Below are 17,774 nucleotides of genomic sequence, written 5' to 3'. Positions count from 1 at the left end.
AGGCAGCATCAGACGTGTTGAAGTAGGGATTTGAGAAATGTCAGGTTCACATTCAACACTCAAACGCTTAAACTCCTCAGGCTGCATGGCACACTGGCAGTGAACATGCAGGACTTCACACTTAACACCACGAGAAGAGAGGAAGTCAAACATATATAGCAGAAAGGAATAAGATCCATGGCAAGAGGTGGAACTCACTCTGCTGTAGAAGCCTCTCCTACAACAGCAAGGCAACCTCTAGGCAAGACCGTTGACTGCACAGTTAGAGCTAAAAGATGAAACGCAAGGAGACACTACTTGAAAATGGGTCTAGCTAGCGGAGGTATGCACCCTGTTCAATTAGGAACCAAAATCGTAGTTAGGGTAAATCAGTTACACACCATAAATTAACATGTGCTCAACTTCTGGTACCTTGGCACACAGCAGGCAGGCTTAACTTAAGAGGCAATGTGTAAAGTATTTACACATCACTTCAAATAGTAAAATGGTATAAACACTATACAAAAACAATACACACCAGGTTATAAAAGTAGAGCTTAAATTTGATGAATAAAAAAAGACCAAAACGTGAAAATCTAATAAGCACAAGTCGAGATATGAATTTTTGAAAGAATATTTGTAAATGTAGTGCTTAAAAGCTTAAAGTGCCATCTGTGGCTATCTGGTCGTGCTACACCGGGGTAAATCCAATGTTCACACCACCCACGATGGATCGTGGGCCTGCTACAGGGATCAACCTTGTTCCTTTGATAGAGTAACTTGTATGGAGGACTGCACTGATGTTAAAGATCCGATGCAAGGAGCAGAAGAAACGGTCCAGAGGCAATGTGTTGATTCCAATTTGCAGTCAGGGGATGCATCCTCGCAGTCATGCAGCCTTCGATCCTCGAGAATTGGTACAGCATCAAACCCTTTGTGATGAAGCTGATATGCTTTCGTTGAGCCACCAACCAGTGATGCTAAGGCGATGCGACGGGGCTGAGGGCAATGCACTGGTTTCGAGCCATGCAGTTGGTGATTCAATGCCTTTGTCCTCAGAGGCAATGCGTCCGTTCCGACCAGCGCACCGACAACTATTTGTGGATTTCTGATGAAACAGCTGCAGAAACCAAATTCCAGCGGCCTAGGACTGGATTGGCACCACTTGGCAGGGTAGGACTTACAGCTGGCAGAGTCCAGAGCTGTTGCAAAAGTTAGTGACGTCTATGATGTCCCCGAGACTTCAGAACAGGAGGCAAGCCAGCAAGCCCATGGAGTCACTTTGGTTCTGGGGGATGTAGAGATGCAGGTCCAGTCCTTTTAACGCCCAGCCATGGTGGGCAGAAGGGCAGGCCCAGCAAAGCAGGAGTCCAGGGACATCCAGCAGAGTTCCAGCAGTGTGACAGTCCCTTCAGTACAGCAGTCCTTCTCCCTGGTAGAATGTCCTCAATCAGTAAGTGTACCGATTTGGTTGGGTTTTCGGTCCAGTACTCAAATCCAATTGTGCCTTTGAAGTGCTGGAGACTTTAAAGAGAGGCATATGAAGTGCACAAAGTCCCTGCCCATTCTACCCTAGCCCCAGACACTACCGGGGGTTATGCAGCCCACTGTGAGTGGTCAGGACCCAGCCCATTCAGCTAGGTCAGCTCCTCCCTCCCATCCTACTTACAATGGGCCAACAACATGCAGATGGCCACTCAGTCACACCTAAGTTCCCTGTGTCTGTCAGGAGGGAATGCACAAGCGGTAACCCACCCAGAGACCATTCAGAGAAAGGAAGAGGCACAGACTGATTAAAGTAAGAAAATGCCAACTTTCTTAAAGTGGCATTTTCAGACTTACAACTTAATATATAACTTTACCATAAGTTGTGATTTTAAATTTTGAGTCCAGACACTCCAAACTCGAAACTAATATCTAGCCCCAATTGGAAATTACAATTATGTAAGATGTAATAAGGCAAGCCTCATGTTAACCTAAAGGAGGGATCGGACTTGCAGTAGCGAAAAACAAATGAGAGTTTTTCCATCACCGGGACCTGTAAAACTGAAAGTATATGTCCAACTTTTTTTTTAAAATACACTGCACCCTGCCCTCGGGGCTATTAAGGGCCTACACTAGCGGAGACATATGTATTAAAAAGGAAGGTGTGTGCCTTGCCTGGTCGAAATGGCAGTTTAAAACCTCACACACAGGCTCTACAGTGACAGGCCTGAGACATGCTTAAAGGGCTACTAAACTGGGTGGCACAAACAGTGTTGCAGGTCTACTAGTAGCAGTCAAGTTATAGGCTCTGGTCACATGTAGTGCATTTTACTAGGGACTTACAAGTAAATGAAATATAGCAATTGTGGACAGGCCATTGTTACCATGTATATGGGAAAGTGCATATACACCGTAACACTGGTCAGCAGTGGTAAAGTGTCCAGAATCCTAAAGCCAGCAACAACAAAATCAGCAAAACAAGAGGTCATAAGGAAAAATTTGAGGAGTGAGGAGGGAGGCAGGGGGACGATGACGCTAAGGATGCAAGGTCTAATGCACTGCTTCAGAGATATAATGTGGGAGGAGCTCTGCTAGTCATGTGAAGTTCAAGTGTTCTTCTACATGGACCAGTGTAGTAGCCCAATGGGTCACTCTAGAAAGCTCCACAGGAAGGTCATGGATGGAAGACATCTACTGCCTATGCAAGGGGGATCTGAAGAATCTTAGGGAAATTCTAGAAGACCCGCAATGAAGAAATAAGCTAAAGACATTTGGGGGTCCACAGAATTATTGAATCATTGTTTTTAAAAAAAAGTTTCACTTTAAAGTGTCCCAAGACCAAAGGCAGAAACATTCTCTATTTGTGGACTAAGACTTGCACCAAGTGTAACCAAGAAATTACCATAAGCATCATGTCAGTTATCTAACAGATGGCCATAGAAAAGTTTTGAAGGAAGAAGATTTTTCGTGGCGATTTGTCGTGGCCCTGCCTCACCCCTGCCCAAGGCAAAGAGAAATTTCAGTGGGCTTATCAGAACACATCAGAAGCAGTTCGGGATAAAAGTTTATCAAACTAAACTCGATGAACTGTTGTGAAAAGAGATCTTAAAGACTGCTACACCCTCAGGCTTTTTTGGTTGAGAAAAGGCTACCAATGTCTTAACACCAAAAGGTTGCACCATTGTGATGTCCATTAGAGTGTATTCCCAGAAAGCACTTTGGGGGTGAGGTGAAGGAGGATGAGGGAGTGTGAGGCTGGGCCCAAGCAGAGTCCTGCAGACCCGATATAATATGGGGCTTGCAGGAAAATGCAGAAAAAAATAAGCAGGGTAGGCCAGAGGCAATTCAAAAAATAATTCCTCAGAACATCCAAGAGCTAGGAAGTTAACTAGAGAAGAGAAAAGCACCATATTTACATAAGTCTTTCAAAGAGTATTAAATAAATACAGAGGAAAACAGCATAAAAATACTGTCAACCAAGATTTTTTTTTTTTTTATTACAGAAAAACAAGAGAAAAGCAAATGGAAGATGAAGAAGTGTGAGTAAACAGGAGAGGTAAGCACACAGAAGAAGGGCCTATGAATCGTTTCAACGCAAGAATAAATCATACTTTCCTTTAAACAGGGTCGCCACTGCTAACAGCTTCCTATCATGGCCTGGATGGAAACTGCCCATGATGAATTGGATTATTTAACTGAAAAGCACTATTGGCAATCATCCTGGAATGGTCTAAGTGCGACATTCCACCATCAGATGTCACTCTGCTGAAGGACGAGCACATACTCTTCCGATGAAAAATTTAATCCAGAGCCTTTCCCCTTGCTCAGGCAAACTTGGTGGATTCCCCAATTTAAAAAAGTTTAAGCCAGCAAAATCAGAAATCCAGCTCTTCCCCTAAGGTGCTGACTGGTGGAGCACTATTGCGTAGCCCAAAGAAATTAGTACTTGGGCTGCTCGGCTAACGTAGTCTTGTCTCTGTATACGCAGGTGGCCAGGTCAGAGTAGTCAACACCTGTTTCTGCCCAGTTGTGAGTTTTAAAATGAATTCCACATGCATTAGAGACCTTCTACCAATCTCGAGTGGTTAATGCTTTAGTTCTATCTAGTTTAGATTATACAAACTCAAATAATTGGACATCTCGGGTCACGTTTCTCCACTGTCTCTTATCATGGGGCTGTACAAACGCAATCACATATTTTATGTGCTGAGATCTATCACCAGGTTATCTATCTGAAGCGGGCCATGTTTAAAACAATGACGGCAGTACAAAAGGTCATCTTTCACGAGACCTGGAATTTCTAGCTTGCAAACTCATCTGGTACGATCCTCCTCAACCCCCCCCAATGCTCCTCCAACTTCTGTCTTCATATGGATCCTATGGCAAATTCAGTGAACTACAGAGGCAGGTCTTTTTTCATAGTTGCATCAAAACTCTGGAATACGAGGACATTCAGCCCACATTCTGAATTTCATTTAACTAAGACCACAAAGAAGTCAGAAAAAACTGGATTTATAATCAGTTGTTCCAATTTAGATCTAGATGTAGAGGTTAGATTTTCTTTAGCACAAAGAAGCTGTGAAGACGTGTTAAAAAAAGAAAACTAACATGACATAACATAGCAGCTCCCTCAGGCAAACACAGGCCAGCTCTCACAGTCATAAGCAGATTGCTAGCTTATATCCCAACAACCACACACAAGCTCTAGCATCATTTCAGCAGCAGCATACTTTGTATCCAACCACTTTTAAGAAGGGAGTAGGACTCCTAAAGCCTTGGTTGGGAGTAGAAATTGAAGGAAGAGTACCAGTAAACAGTCTCCAGGAGGCACCAAAACTATCTGGGATAATCTTCTATAAAAGGTAATAAGTACACACCAACTAAACTAAACCAAACTCTTACTTCATTTGGGATGAGCACCAGTTTTATGATCAACCGCAAATTTAAAGCACTCCGGTACCATAAAAAGTACGGTCTTCATTTCATTAACTCTGCAATGATTCATAAAAGAAAAGAAAGCTAAATAACGTTCTCATGGAAAACCTGGTATCTCTGGCTTAGAAGAGGAATAAGCGGAAAGCCCAGGTCCTTTATTGAAGGACAAAGACCGATATTGCACCAACATTTAAGTTGGACATGTCTCGGTGAAACTGGGGACAAATAATGCTTGTCAAAGCAGAAAATACAATGCGAAACCTTGATGGAAACTTTGTTCTATAACAGGATTGTTGATATTGGGAAGGGCTAGTGAGTGAGACACAAGAATCGTCAGTCTCAGAGTACACAGCTACTTTAAGAATGGAGGACGTCACCTGATAGGTTATTTTTACAAATTCAGGGTTCACATACCCTTTTCTCCCAGTGATTTACTGACACCGCCCACCATCTGCCTTGTTTTTACTTGCTTCCGGCCCACCACCCAGCTCAAACATCGCTCTGTTACTGCAATAAAGAAACTGGAATACGTCAATCTGTTACTTACCCAAAGGATAAATATGCAACGTTCCCCAGCTATAGCACTGTGGTGTAGAATATCAGGCAGGATTCAGAGGATATGGAGATGCATGGAAGTCTGCATAGTTCAATAAGCAATTATGTACATATAAAAGCTTTGCATTGCTCCTCTGGATACAGTTAAAAATTTGGCATGCTAGGGTACAATCAGTCTCCCTTTCTGCCAGGAAGGCTCGTGTGGCTTCTAGCTCACAAGTGGAGCTAAATAAATTACACATTTAGATCAATTTCCTGACCCTCTTTTAGCTTGCTCACTGCATTGTAGTTTTATCATTTATGTTTAGAAGCACAGAGACAGGCCACTCGTCTATTTTAGAAGCTTGTTTACATTTTTTATATTCCAATTATGACTCGCAGCAAATGCAAGAAAAACAGATGTGTGGGTGCATATGAAATGGCACTTGACATGGACTGACATTCCATTCTAATGATTTGTGAAGAAGTTCATAGGCCAAGTTGAAAGTTTCAATCACAGCAGGTGGATTTCTAGAGTGACGTTGTGTAGACTCCAAGCAAGGTTTGTGCATACTGGTTTTAAGACCTTTATTTGTCTGGAAACTAGTGGTGTGTGCCCATCAAAGACCTATTGCAAGTGAAATGGATTTTTGTTATTACAAGTGTTGCAAGACCAGCCGTGCACTGTGAATTTTCGTGTAGGCGGCCTGAAGACTTAAACGAGAAGGGATTTGTTACTTACCTTGTAAGCATCTATTTGTGGCATGCAGTGATGTAGATTCACGTGCTCTGCATACTCCTGTCATCTAGTGTTGGGCCTGGATGTGTGCAGGTGGTTTTTCTTCAAACAAAGCCTTTTGAGTCATGTGCTAGTGACTCCTCCTTTTCCATGATACTGCACTTGGGCATCAACTCCATTTCTATTCTGTTTTGCTGCAGGAGGGTGAGAATACAGTGTACATTACGTGTACGTTTTGAGATGTTCATGTGAGAAAGAGCAGAATAAACAGCAACTGCCACAGGTGTCCGGAGAGAAGGGTGGGGGTATGCGAATCTATAGCAATACATGGCACAAACCAATGCTTACAGGGTAAGTAACAAATTCCGTTTGAGGCATGTGAGGTTGTAGATACACATGCTCTGCATACACTGCAAAATTATAAGCGGTGACTAACCTGTGGGTGTTGCAGTTGGTTGGAAAAAATATATATATACGTAGCACTGCCGGACAGACACTGGCTTGATGGCATGCTAAAACATCCACACAATAATGGTAGGTGAAGATTTGTGGTGTGGACCATGTAACTACCTTAGGTTTGTCAGCTATGAGAATGTTTCATAGAAAAGACATGGATGCTCCTTTTTTCGAGTAGCTTGTACTCTTGCGAGGAGTAGGTAAAGGTCTTTTGGAGTTAGACTAACAAGGTTGAATGCATTTTACTTTCCATCTGGCTATTCCCGATTTGGATACATGGTTGCCTTTATGTGGAGGTGAAAACGCAAGATAAAGGTTAGTTTTGCAGAAAGATTTAGTTCCATCAATAGAAACCCAAAGGGCTTTTTAAGAATCTAGTGTATGAAGAGCTCTTTCTGCAACAGAAACTGGTTGTGGGGAAAAAAATAAAATAAAAAAAATAGCAACTCAATCGACTGGTTGATGTGAAATTGAGAAACCACTTTAGGGAGAAATTTAGGGTTGGTGCAGAGACTCTCCATGCGTCTTGTGAGGACAACATTGAGGTTTCATGAAGGTGCAGGTGGAGGCTGTGGTGGAATAACTTGTTTAAGCCTCTCCATGAAGGCTTTAATAACTGGTTCTTTGAACAAAGAAAGGTATTGCCTACTTTGGAGATAGGCAGCCATTGCAGTCAGATGGAATCAGATATATATAAACGCTAACCCAGCCTTCTGTAAATGAGGCAGGTAGCAGACAACGTCTTGTACACTGGCTTTGAAAGGATTGATTTGTTTCAAGTGACAGCAGCACTGTCTACAGGCTTCCTTAAGAATGTCCAAACATTCTGGTGGCAAATTAAGGTAACCAAACTATGACCTCAGAAGCCAAATTGCTACGTTGAGAGCTTTGAGATCTGGGTGGCCGATTGTTCCTTGGTTCTGAATAAAAGTCTGGTCTGTTGGGGAGCTTCTTGTGGGGGACTATGGATAGATCCAATAGTGTTGACAAGCCTAGATGAGAGCTACTAGGATCATTGTGAGAGATGTTTGCCTGAGATTCCGAAACAGAAATGAAAGGAGGGGAGAGGAGGAAGAATGCGGGCAAATATCCCCGGCCAACCCATCCACAGTGTGTTGCGCTTGGATAGAGGGTGTGGATACCTGGTGGCAAAGTTTGGGCACTTAGCACGGTCTGTGGTTGTGAAAAGGTCTATTTAAGAAAAACCCCATTTATGGAAGTATGGAAGTAGAACTTGTGGGTGGAGTTACCTTTCGTGGACTTGCAGCTGCATCCTGTTTAGCAGGTCTGCAAAGTCGTTGCCTGGGAGATAATCTACTATTAGGTGATTGTTGTGATGCAGAGCCCATTTCCAGATGGTCCGCAATAGTTGTGAAAGTTGGGAAACTGTGCCGCCCCTCACCTGTTTTTGTAGATAATACATGGCTGTCATATTGTCCTTTTAGACTAAGATAATCTTGTGAATAAGCTGAGAAAAGAAAGCTTTAAAGGCTAGGTGAACAGCTTGGAGCTCGAGGAAATTGATATGGTTACCCTGGTGCTTGGCGTTCCATATACCCTTTGTCCTAAGGTCTTTCAGATGTGCACCCCATCCCATGAGGCGTCCATTGTCAAAGTTAGGTGGGGAACAGGGTCCAGAAGAGGCCGCCCCATCAACGGGTTGCTTGTATTCCACCACTGCAGAGAGCAAGAAGTCTGTCAGTCTACCAATACCAGACCCTGTAAGTGATCCTATGACTCAGACCAGTGACGAGCTAGACATGTCCTCAACAGACGCATTTGTAGACAGGCATGGGATATTATAGCGATACAGCAGGTCATCATCCCTAGAAAACGCAGGACTGTCTTCACTGTTATTTGCTGGTTTGGTTGAAAATGAGGTAATAGGGCCTGAAAATTCTTAACTCTTGCAGAATTGGCATAGGCTAACACGATTTATATGTTCAGGAAAGCACCTAGATATGGTTGTATCTGTAGAGGTCATGAGATATGGGAACACCGAATGTGAATGACAGGCTGTAAAGTAGGTCTATTGTTACCAGACTATACTGGTGACATTGTTGCCGGGTTGTGGCTTTTATAAGCCAATCGTCCAGTTAGGGAAATACATTAATGTGTTTGACAAGATGTGCCGCTACTACTGCCAGACATTTGGTGAAAACCTGTAGTACAGTTGTGACCCCATGGACTTTGAAATGGTAGCGTTTCCCATCCACTATAAACTTGAGATATGTACGATGGGCTGGGTGTATTTGTTTGTGAAAGTATGCATCTTTGAGATCTAGTGTAGTCATGAAGTTGCCCTGCTGAAGCAGTGGAATTACGTCTTGCAGCGTCCATGTGAAAATGCCCTGAAAGTATATATTTGTTCAGTGGCCTTAGATCTAGGATTGGCCGCAAAGAGACATCTATTTTGGATATGAGGAAGTATATAGAGTATACTCCTCAACCGTGGTGCAGGAGAGGGATGGGAGCTAGTGCTCCTTTGAGAAGGAGAGCTTTAACCTTGAAGTTTGAGGAATGTTTGATGGTCTGAGAGCCAATGAGGGTGAGGTGGAATGCTGGGAGTTGCGCTAATGAGCTCCAGACAATAACCATGTTGGGTAACATCCAACACCCACTGGTCTGTTATTAGTTGCCAGATGGGTAAAATAAAATTGCATATGCGCCCCCGACAGGTGTAGTGTGATCAGGGGGAAAGTAAAGTGAGTCACTGTTTATGTTTTTGGCGACACCACTTGGGGAAGCACTTTTGCTTCTACCTTTGGTGTTGTACCCTCTATGGGAGCCCCTAAAGGACTTTGTGTCAGATTACTGGCTCTGGCCACAATGGTTGGAGGTGAAGGCTTCTGGCGTGGTGGTCTTTGAGCCTCTGCGATAGATGGAGTGGCAAAAGGAGCCCCTAGATATAGGGATCTGATGAGCTCCCATGAACTTCGCTGGCACCGTATCTTTTTATTTCCCCCCCCTCCCCCCCTAACATCTCATCGTCCTGTAGGCCGAAAAGATGTTCCCTGAAATACGCAGCCATGCATGCCATCAAAGGAGTATGCATGTATTAGTAGTCCCGGCTGCTGTGTTCGCAGAGTCAAGAGCACATCTAAGTGACATGTTCGATATTAGTTTACCCTCAGCAACTAATTCCTGCCCCCTTCTCCTGTGCTCATCTGGGATATGTTGGAGGTGTTCCTCCATCTCATCCCAGTGAGCACTGTCATATTGTGCTAAGAAGCCAATGGAATTGAGAATGAGCCATTGATTTACAGACTACACTGCAACCCGCTTACCAGCAGCGTCAATTCTTTAGCTTTCCTTATTGGGCAGCAGGGTGTTGTCTGACACTTGGGAATTAGCTCATTTTCTAGCACTTGTTACCACTAGGGGGTCATGTGATACTTTCCCTCATATGTACACTGGATCAGAGGGAGAGGCTTTATAATCTTTATATATATTATAAAAATAAAACTATTTAAAAAAAAACAATCGGCCCTTGGAGTGATAACCCATGCCATAACACGGTCCCTAAAGATGTCCTCCGTATGGCAGAGCATGCCTTTTAACATAGGCAGGTATTGTGTGTCTGAGTGTAAGAGAGAGACTTAAAAAAAAAAAAAAAAAAAAAAACATCCTCTTCTAGAAGTTTGTGTTGTTGTATTCAATGAAAATTACCAACCCTGGCTAAAACCTCCTGGTATGTGGTGGAGTCATCAGGAGTTAATTGGTGTGTTGGGTACAGGTCTAGGTCTGTATCACCTTGTGGATCTACATGGTAGGAGTCCCAGGGGTCAGTGTCTTGGAGAACATGAAAAGAAACATCTGCAGTGTCGGGGGGAGGGTGTCATATCCAAGGAGCCCTGATATGAGATACCCAATGGCTCTACATCAGAGTGCACTGAAAAAGGCATGTCAGGTAGAGGTGGTGGTTGTGGTAATGGTGGTGGGGGAAGGTGGCGTTGGAAGCAAAGGGCTGATGGCCTTGTCTAACGTTTTCTGTTTGGATAAAATGGGTACATGAAAAGACTCCTGAAACAAGATGCCTCTCCAGACTCCAGTGAAAGTCTGGGATCTGATTCCAGGCTGGCCTCAATGGATAAAGCCTCCTCTTCAGCCAATGAAGTCCCTGGGTGTTGTCATGCTCGATGTCCTGATGTTCAAAGAGAACAAGCGTGTTGCCGGCAGATCTTCTCTGCATCTCGAGGGGAGTGCTCGACAATCACTGAATGTTTATTTCAAGCTAAAAGCTCGACAGGTTACACAGTCAGCCTCCATGTGGTCCAGGTAAAGATGCAGGTTACAGACCTGGTGGGAGTCTGTCCAGGTGTACTTTGAGTGGCAACGTGGACAGAATCGAAATGGTGTTCGTTCCATTACTGGGATGGCATAGTTTGAAAAGTAGATCCACAACGAAGATGGAGGCCCTTGACAAATTTTCGTTGACTCGACTGTCGCTTGTGGATCGACGCACAGAAGAAGAAAACGCAATCCAAGGGGTAACAGAATAATACCAAAAGAGAATCTGACAATGGTCTCGACTTAGATCAGTAACATACACGTCCGAACCCGACAGTGGATAAAACACAATCTAACAATGGAGACAATGTCCATGCGCAGTATCACCGCGAAGGAGGAGTCACTCATTTTGGGTATCAAAGACTTTTTTTTTTTTTTTAAGACAACAACGTGCATACATTAGAACCCAACACTAGATGGCAGAATTATGCAGAGCATGTATTTGTACAGCTGCACATGCCTTGAATAGGTTACTACTTTTTTGTACAGATTATATGCAACAGCCAAAAAACCTAGCCCAAAACAGCACATTGCAATTTTAACAAATATTTGCTTTTCAGACATTTTATACCACGCAAAAACTGAAATGAGTCATGCACATCTATAAATCTTATACACACCATGAAAAAAAGTACATAAACTTACATTATGCAGCATTTTCCTAGCTACCACGTACCATCAAACACACAAAGTCACCCAACAAAAAAATAGTAAGAAGCAAGAGAGGGGAGCAGCAACACTTGCCTTACTGTCCTCTTCATCAAACACGGAGCACCACGGTGAGATCACATTGTTAATTGCCAGTTCAAAGGAGCAGGTGAAAAAGGCCACTTGAGCTAAATCTGAAATAAAATGAAAGCTGTTTACATGCAAATGAAAAAATAAAGCATGTAAGTGGTCGGCATATATACTATTTGGTGTAGTGTTAAAGTTAATGAAAGGCATCATTCAATGCATGAATATTTGCTTTGTGATTGGATGAAAACGTACAATCTAATTTTCACATTTTTTGAAGAGTTCATAAAGTTGATGAAACAGCATTCAATTTACACCCTGAAATGCCCCATAGGGAAGAGGCAAAAAGGTGACCTTTTCCACAGACATATCACACTTCAGGAGTATCTGCAACACCCAGTGTGCACTTAATATTTTGTTAAGCTTGTCCGACTGTCATTGTAAGGTAGGAGACCTAGCAATGACAGCTTCAGGGAACTTTAGAGATGTGTTTGGCAGACATGTGAAACAAAACTGTATGCATTTTTACTTTTGGTTGTAGCGTTTGGGCGAAATGTATTGAAAAGGTAGAATTTTAGGTTTGATTTAAAGCTTACCCAGTCCAGACTGAGGCCCACAAGCCCCCACCTACCCCCATTTGCACTGTGCAGGTCAGCTGTAGCTGAATCAGGTGTTTCGTTTCATTGCTATCGTCAGAGCTCATTATACAGAGGAGCTTCAAATGTCCACTCTGGTCCTCCATATGCCCATTTTAATCTTTAGCATCAGAGTGGTAAATTATTTCCCTGAGATTTCCTGCGGAAAAAAGTCTTAAAAAGAAGCCAAGCAAAAGCACTTCATTTAGCATCACCCATCTTCACAGGAAATGACATAATTGGATTTTCTGTTTACCCAAGGCACCCTGCACTCCTTCCACCTCACAGGACCTGCTTAAGAGACTGCAGCTCGAATGTGCCACTGGTGTGCTAAGGGCAAGCCTTTCTGTGCCCGTCCACTTCTAGACTGCACCCAGAGCCAGGAACTCTGGATTCCCCCCCCCCCCACCCACCACTACCGTGCCATGCTCCTCACTGTTCCCAACCCCAGCCTCACTTGCTGCACTGCTGCCACACCGCACAACACAGAAGTGTTCACATGCACCTCCTGCAAGTTCACATGCGTACATCCACCAATCCTTCACCAACACCACCTAGCTCCCCACTCGTTCACACAAACCAACCACCTGCACACACAGACCAAATACCACACATACAACAAGCCACGCTCCCATGCATACTAAACACCCACTCGCTCAGCAAACACAGAGCAATGGAATTTGCTGCACGACAATTCTCTGGACTTTCTCTTCCTCAAAGAAACAAGGCTAAACCGTACCCCTGCACTGGACATCGCCTCAGCCATCCCCACCAGCTAAAAGATCACTTGGCAAGAGTGCCAGCACAAGCATGGAAGTGGAATTGCATCCTATACAAAGATACAGTCAGCTGCACCACCTACGCGGGAACCCCCACAAGCTAGGTGGAACAGCTCACCTTCAAGATACGCATCATAGGCAACTTCTCTCTGGGCGGCACCATTGTAAACAGACCACCAGGACCCTGCATCAATTTCCCCAGGGACATAATGCCTCATTATCAACACCAGCACTTTCATTCTTCTCTAGGTCCTTAACTTTCATCTAGAAGACAACACCGACTCAAACTCTACTGCCTCACCCAACATGTTACCAAACTCACCTACAATGCAAGACACCTAATCAACCTGAATTTCTCCTCGATCAGCAACATCACATCGACAAGACAGCAAAAAAAAAAAACTGAACAGACCATGCCCTAGTCAGTTTCAGGATACCCTTCCTGCACCACTACAGACCTACCTCTACTATAACAACCCGCTGCGGCTGGAAAATCATCACAGAAAAGGTGAGGGCTTCCATTCTCTCTGTACCCTGGCCCAAGCACACCAACAACTTGCCAAAAGCCATCAAGAACCTCAACAGCTGGATCACCACATGCGCAGACACCCTGGCTCCTCTCAAGCACAATCCAATGGCTAGAGTCCAACCACATGAAAGCTGCTACAGAGAGGAAATCAGGCGCATAAAATGACAATGCAAGTAACTGGAGCACAAATGGAAAAAAAGTCAAGACATCAAAGATAAAGACATCTTCAAATCAACCCTAAGAAGCTACCACCACTAGGTACTGAACAGCAAGCACTCATCTCTTGCAGAGCGCATCAACACCACTACTAACAGCCTCAAGGAAATCTTCGTCAAAGAGGTCACTGTGCCCCCTGCTGCCTTGAGTAAAGTCTCCCCACGCCCACGATCTTTGCAACAAGCTCTCAGAATTCTTCTGCAACCAAATCACCTCCATGAACGGCAATTTCGACCTTCAACCAAGCCCAGTCACTGTCTCAACTCAACTTACCTTCATGTTGACAGAACAAACCCAAACCTCATGGACCACCATCAAAATCTTTGCTACCATAAAGATCATCGACTCAGTGAGCCTATCTGACCCTCTCCCCCATAATGCCTTCTCCAATGAAGTACTAAAACCCACCTTCAATGCCTCCATAGACTCAGTCACATTCCTAGTCACCTGGAAACATGTCAACATCATGTCCCTGCTCAAGAAACCATTGCTGACCCAGCCACGCTGTCCAACTACAGACCTTTCTCCTTCCTACCATTCAGGGAAAAGGTATAGGAGAAACTAATCAACCAATACCTCAACGACCACCTCAACAACCACCAGCTCCTCAACCCTATGCAGTTCAGATTTAGGCTTGACCACAGTACAGAAACAGCACTCATCACCACCACAGGCGACATCCAAGATCCCTGACAGAGGAGACAAGTCAGCCATTATTCTCCTGGACCTATCTACCGCATCCGACATGGTTCAAAATCCAAAAACCCTTAGATGCCTGCATGACATTGCCCTCCAAAGACATCCTTTCCACTGGAGGTGCTCATTCTTCATGGATAGAAGACACTCTGTCAGCCCGACACCTTATACCTTGGAAGCTGGCCAACTAGTGTATAGTGCCTGAAAGTTAATTGCTCAGCCCCACTGCCTTCAACGCATAATCTCTGCAAACATCATCTGCACAAACCACCTCAGCATCCTCTCCTACGCCAATGCCAGGCAACTCATACCCTCCCTTTGGGACAAGATTCCCAGTACAAAAAACAAGCTCATAGTCTGCATGACCAAAGTCGCTAACTGGATGAAAGCCAACTGTCTCAAGCGCAACACCGACAAGACAGAAGTAGTGACCTTCTGCAAGAACACCTCACTACAGGACTCCAACAGGTGGCCAGTTGAACTCCGGTCCACACCCAGCAGCCACAGCAGGACCCTCGGAATAATCATCAAGAGCAAACTGCAAATGATTTTGCATGTCAACACAGCTACTAAATCCATTTTACGGACCCTGAGGATGCTGAGGAATATCTTCAAATGGCTCTCAAGCAACACTAGAAAAACAGTCACTCACACCCTTATCAACAGCAAGCTGGATTACACGAACACCCTTTACGCCAGGATCACGAAGCAGCTCACTGGAAGAGTGCAAACTATCCAGAAGGCATCAACCAGACTTATCCACAACGTCCCACAGAGAACTCACATCACCCCACACATTAGAGAGCTCCACTGGCTTCCAAAACACAAATGCACTCATTTCAAAACTCTCATCTACCTGAACAGTCACATCTCCTTCCATCAACCATCCAAACACCTCTGCTCCAAAGGATTCCTACTGGCATACATTAACTAGAACAAGATCATGAGGATAGGCATTCTCTAATATCACTCCTAAAGCATAGAATGGCCTCCCACTTCACAACGGAGCCTCCACCTCTTTTCCTGAGTTCCTCAACTAGCGGAAGAACTGTTTTTTCATTTAACCAACCCACCATAGGAAGGGACATGCACGTGCCTACACACACACACACACGTTTACTTTTCTCCCCCCTCCTCCACCCCACTTGCTCAGCATGAGGATTCCTTTGAGGGTGATAATGTGTTTTAAAAATACACATACTGTTAGAAATGGGGTCTCTAGTTGGCAGTCAGTTTACACCCTGTGCAAGTGTGACCCTCACTTTCGTCAGGGTAAGGCATATACATAGCTGAGATAACCCCTGCTCACCCCCTTGGTAGCTTGGCAGAAGCAGTCAGGCTTATCCCAGAGGCAATGTGTAAAGTTGTTGTACCAACAAACACAGTAACAGTGAAAACACGACAAAAGGACTTCGCACCAGTTTAGAAAAATAGCCAATATTTATCTAAATCAAACAAGACCCAAAATGACAAAAAGCCAACATTTTTTTTTGTTTTTTTTTTTTTAAGTAAAAAGTAAGTGTCTTAATCCATAGAAATCAATAGAAGCGTTGTTTTAGCACAAAGTACCTGGTATGCATGAAAAATAAAGCTGCTTGGGCAAGCATGAGTTGGAAAACCAAGGGCGGCCCTGTGTCGACTGATTCTCCACCAGGTTAGCAGTGGGTCGGCTTCCGGACCAGCAGCCTCAGGTCCGAGCACTATTGTTGAAAATGTTGACGCTTAGGGGAGATGCGTGGAAAATCCACACACAGCAGTGATGAATTTGCACTGAATTGGCGATGCGTCGATTTTTCAGATGCAGTGCATGTGCTGCGGCCATTTTTCTGCTGCTTTGCTCTGGTGCATGGATTTTCTCTCTGGTTCTGCCAGCTTTTCCTTACAGGGGCCCAGGGAGTGGATGTGGCACCACTTGGCAAGTCAGGGGGTCTCAGCAAGAGAGCCCAGGTGCTGTCAGATTAAGTCTTTGATGCCCCTGAGACTTAACAGGAGGCAAACGTAGTCCAAGCCTTTAGAGAAACTTCACAAGCAGGATACACAGCAAAGTCCAGTCTTTGTCCTCTTTAAGGGGCAGTACTCCTCCCCCAGCTCTTCTGCTGGGCAGAGGTTCCTCTTGATCCAGATGTTTTCTAAAAATCAGGGGGTTTGGGTCCACCACTTATACTCATTTCTGCATTTGAAGTAGGCAAACTTCAAAGGAAATTATTTTCTTCACAAGATCCTGCCTTGCCCAGGCATGGCCCTAGACACACTCCAGTGGGTTGGATACAGTATTGTGTGAGGACAGGCATAGCCCTTTCAGGTGTAGTGTCAGCTCCACCTTCCCCACTCTAACCCAGGAAGACTCATTGATATATGCATGACACAGCTCAGCTCCCTTTGTGTCACTGTCTGAAGGGAATTCACAAACAACCCAACTGTCAGTCTGACCCAAACATGGGTTCCAAAGGCAGGCAGAGGCACAGAATGGTTAAGCAAGAAAATGCCCACTTTCTAGAAGCGGAATTTTCAAACATATAATCTAAAAATCAACTCTACCAAAATACGTTTTTTTTTTTTTTTTTAATTGTGAGCTCAAAGACCTCAAACTTCACATCTCTATCTGCTCCCAAAGGGAAACTACACTTAAAATATATTTAAAGGTAGTCTCCATGTTAACCTATGGGAGAGATATGCCTTTCGATAGTGAAAAACAACTTTGGCAGTATTTTACTGTCAGGACATATAAACCACACCAGTACATGTCCTACTTTTTTAATACACTGCACCCTGCCTATGGGGCTACCTACACCGTAGAGGTGACTTCCATGTAGTAAAAGGGAAGGTTTGAGCCTGGCTTGCCAGGTCAAATTGGCAGTTCAAGACTGCACACACAAACACTGCAATGGCAGGTCTGAGACATGTTTACAGGGCTACTTATGTGGGTGGCACAATCAGTGCTGCAGGCCCATTAGTAGCATTTGATTTACAGCCCCTGGGCACCTCTAGTGCACTTTATTAGGAACTCACTAGTAAATCAAACATGTCAATCAGGGATAACCAATCATAATCACAATTTATACAGGGAGCACTTGCACTTGAGCAGTGGTAAAGTTTCCAGGGTACCAAAACCAGTCAAAACCTAAATCCAGCACACAGTCAAAAAGACAGGAAGCAGAGGCAAAAAGACAGGGGAAATCATACTAAGGATGGCATGTCTAACACATACTGTAACATAACACCAGTGTATTTGGTTTTACTGCAACTCAAAACAAGATTTAGTGTCC

General features: G+C 44.2%; 1 protein-coding gene across 1 annotated transcript in view; it reads right to left on the bottom strand.

The window, feature by feature from the left end:
- The window catches only part of MINPP1 (multiple inositol-polyphosphate phosphatase 1), a 169,527-nt gene that overhangs the window by 131,765 nt on the left and 19,988 nt on the right, over nucleotides 1-17,774 (bottom strand). Inside the window, exon 3 of the mRNA XM_069239886.1 lies at nucleotides 11,663-11,760. Within this exon, the coding sequence (XP_069095987.1) occupies nucleotides 11,663-11,760 (98 nt within the window). The remainder of the gene's footprint in view (nucleotides 1-11,662; nucleotides 11,761-17,774) is intronic.

The sequence above is a fragment of the Pleurodeles waltl genome, chromosome 6 (assembly GCF_031143425.1).
Source record: "Pleurodeles waltl isolate 20211129_DDA chromosome 6, aPleWal1.hap1.20221129, whole genome shotgun sequence".
In the NCBI taxonomy this organism is placed as follows: Eukaryota; Metazoa; Chordata; class Amphibia; order Caudata; family Salamandridae; genus Pleurodeles; species Pleurodeles waltl.
Note: the sequence above shows the minus strand (reverse complement) of the source record. Positions and strands in the feature narration are given on the sequence as shown.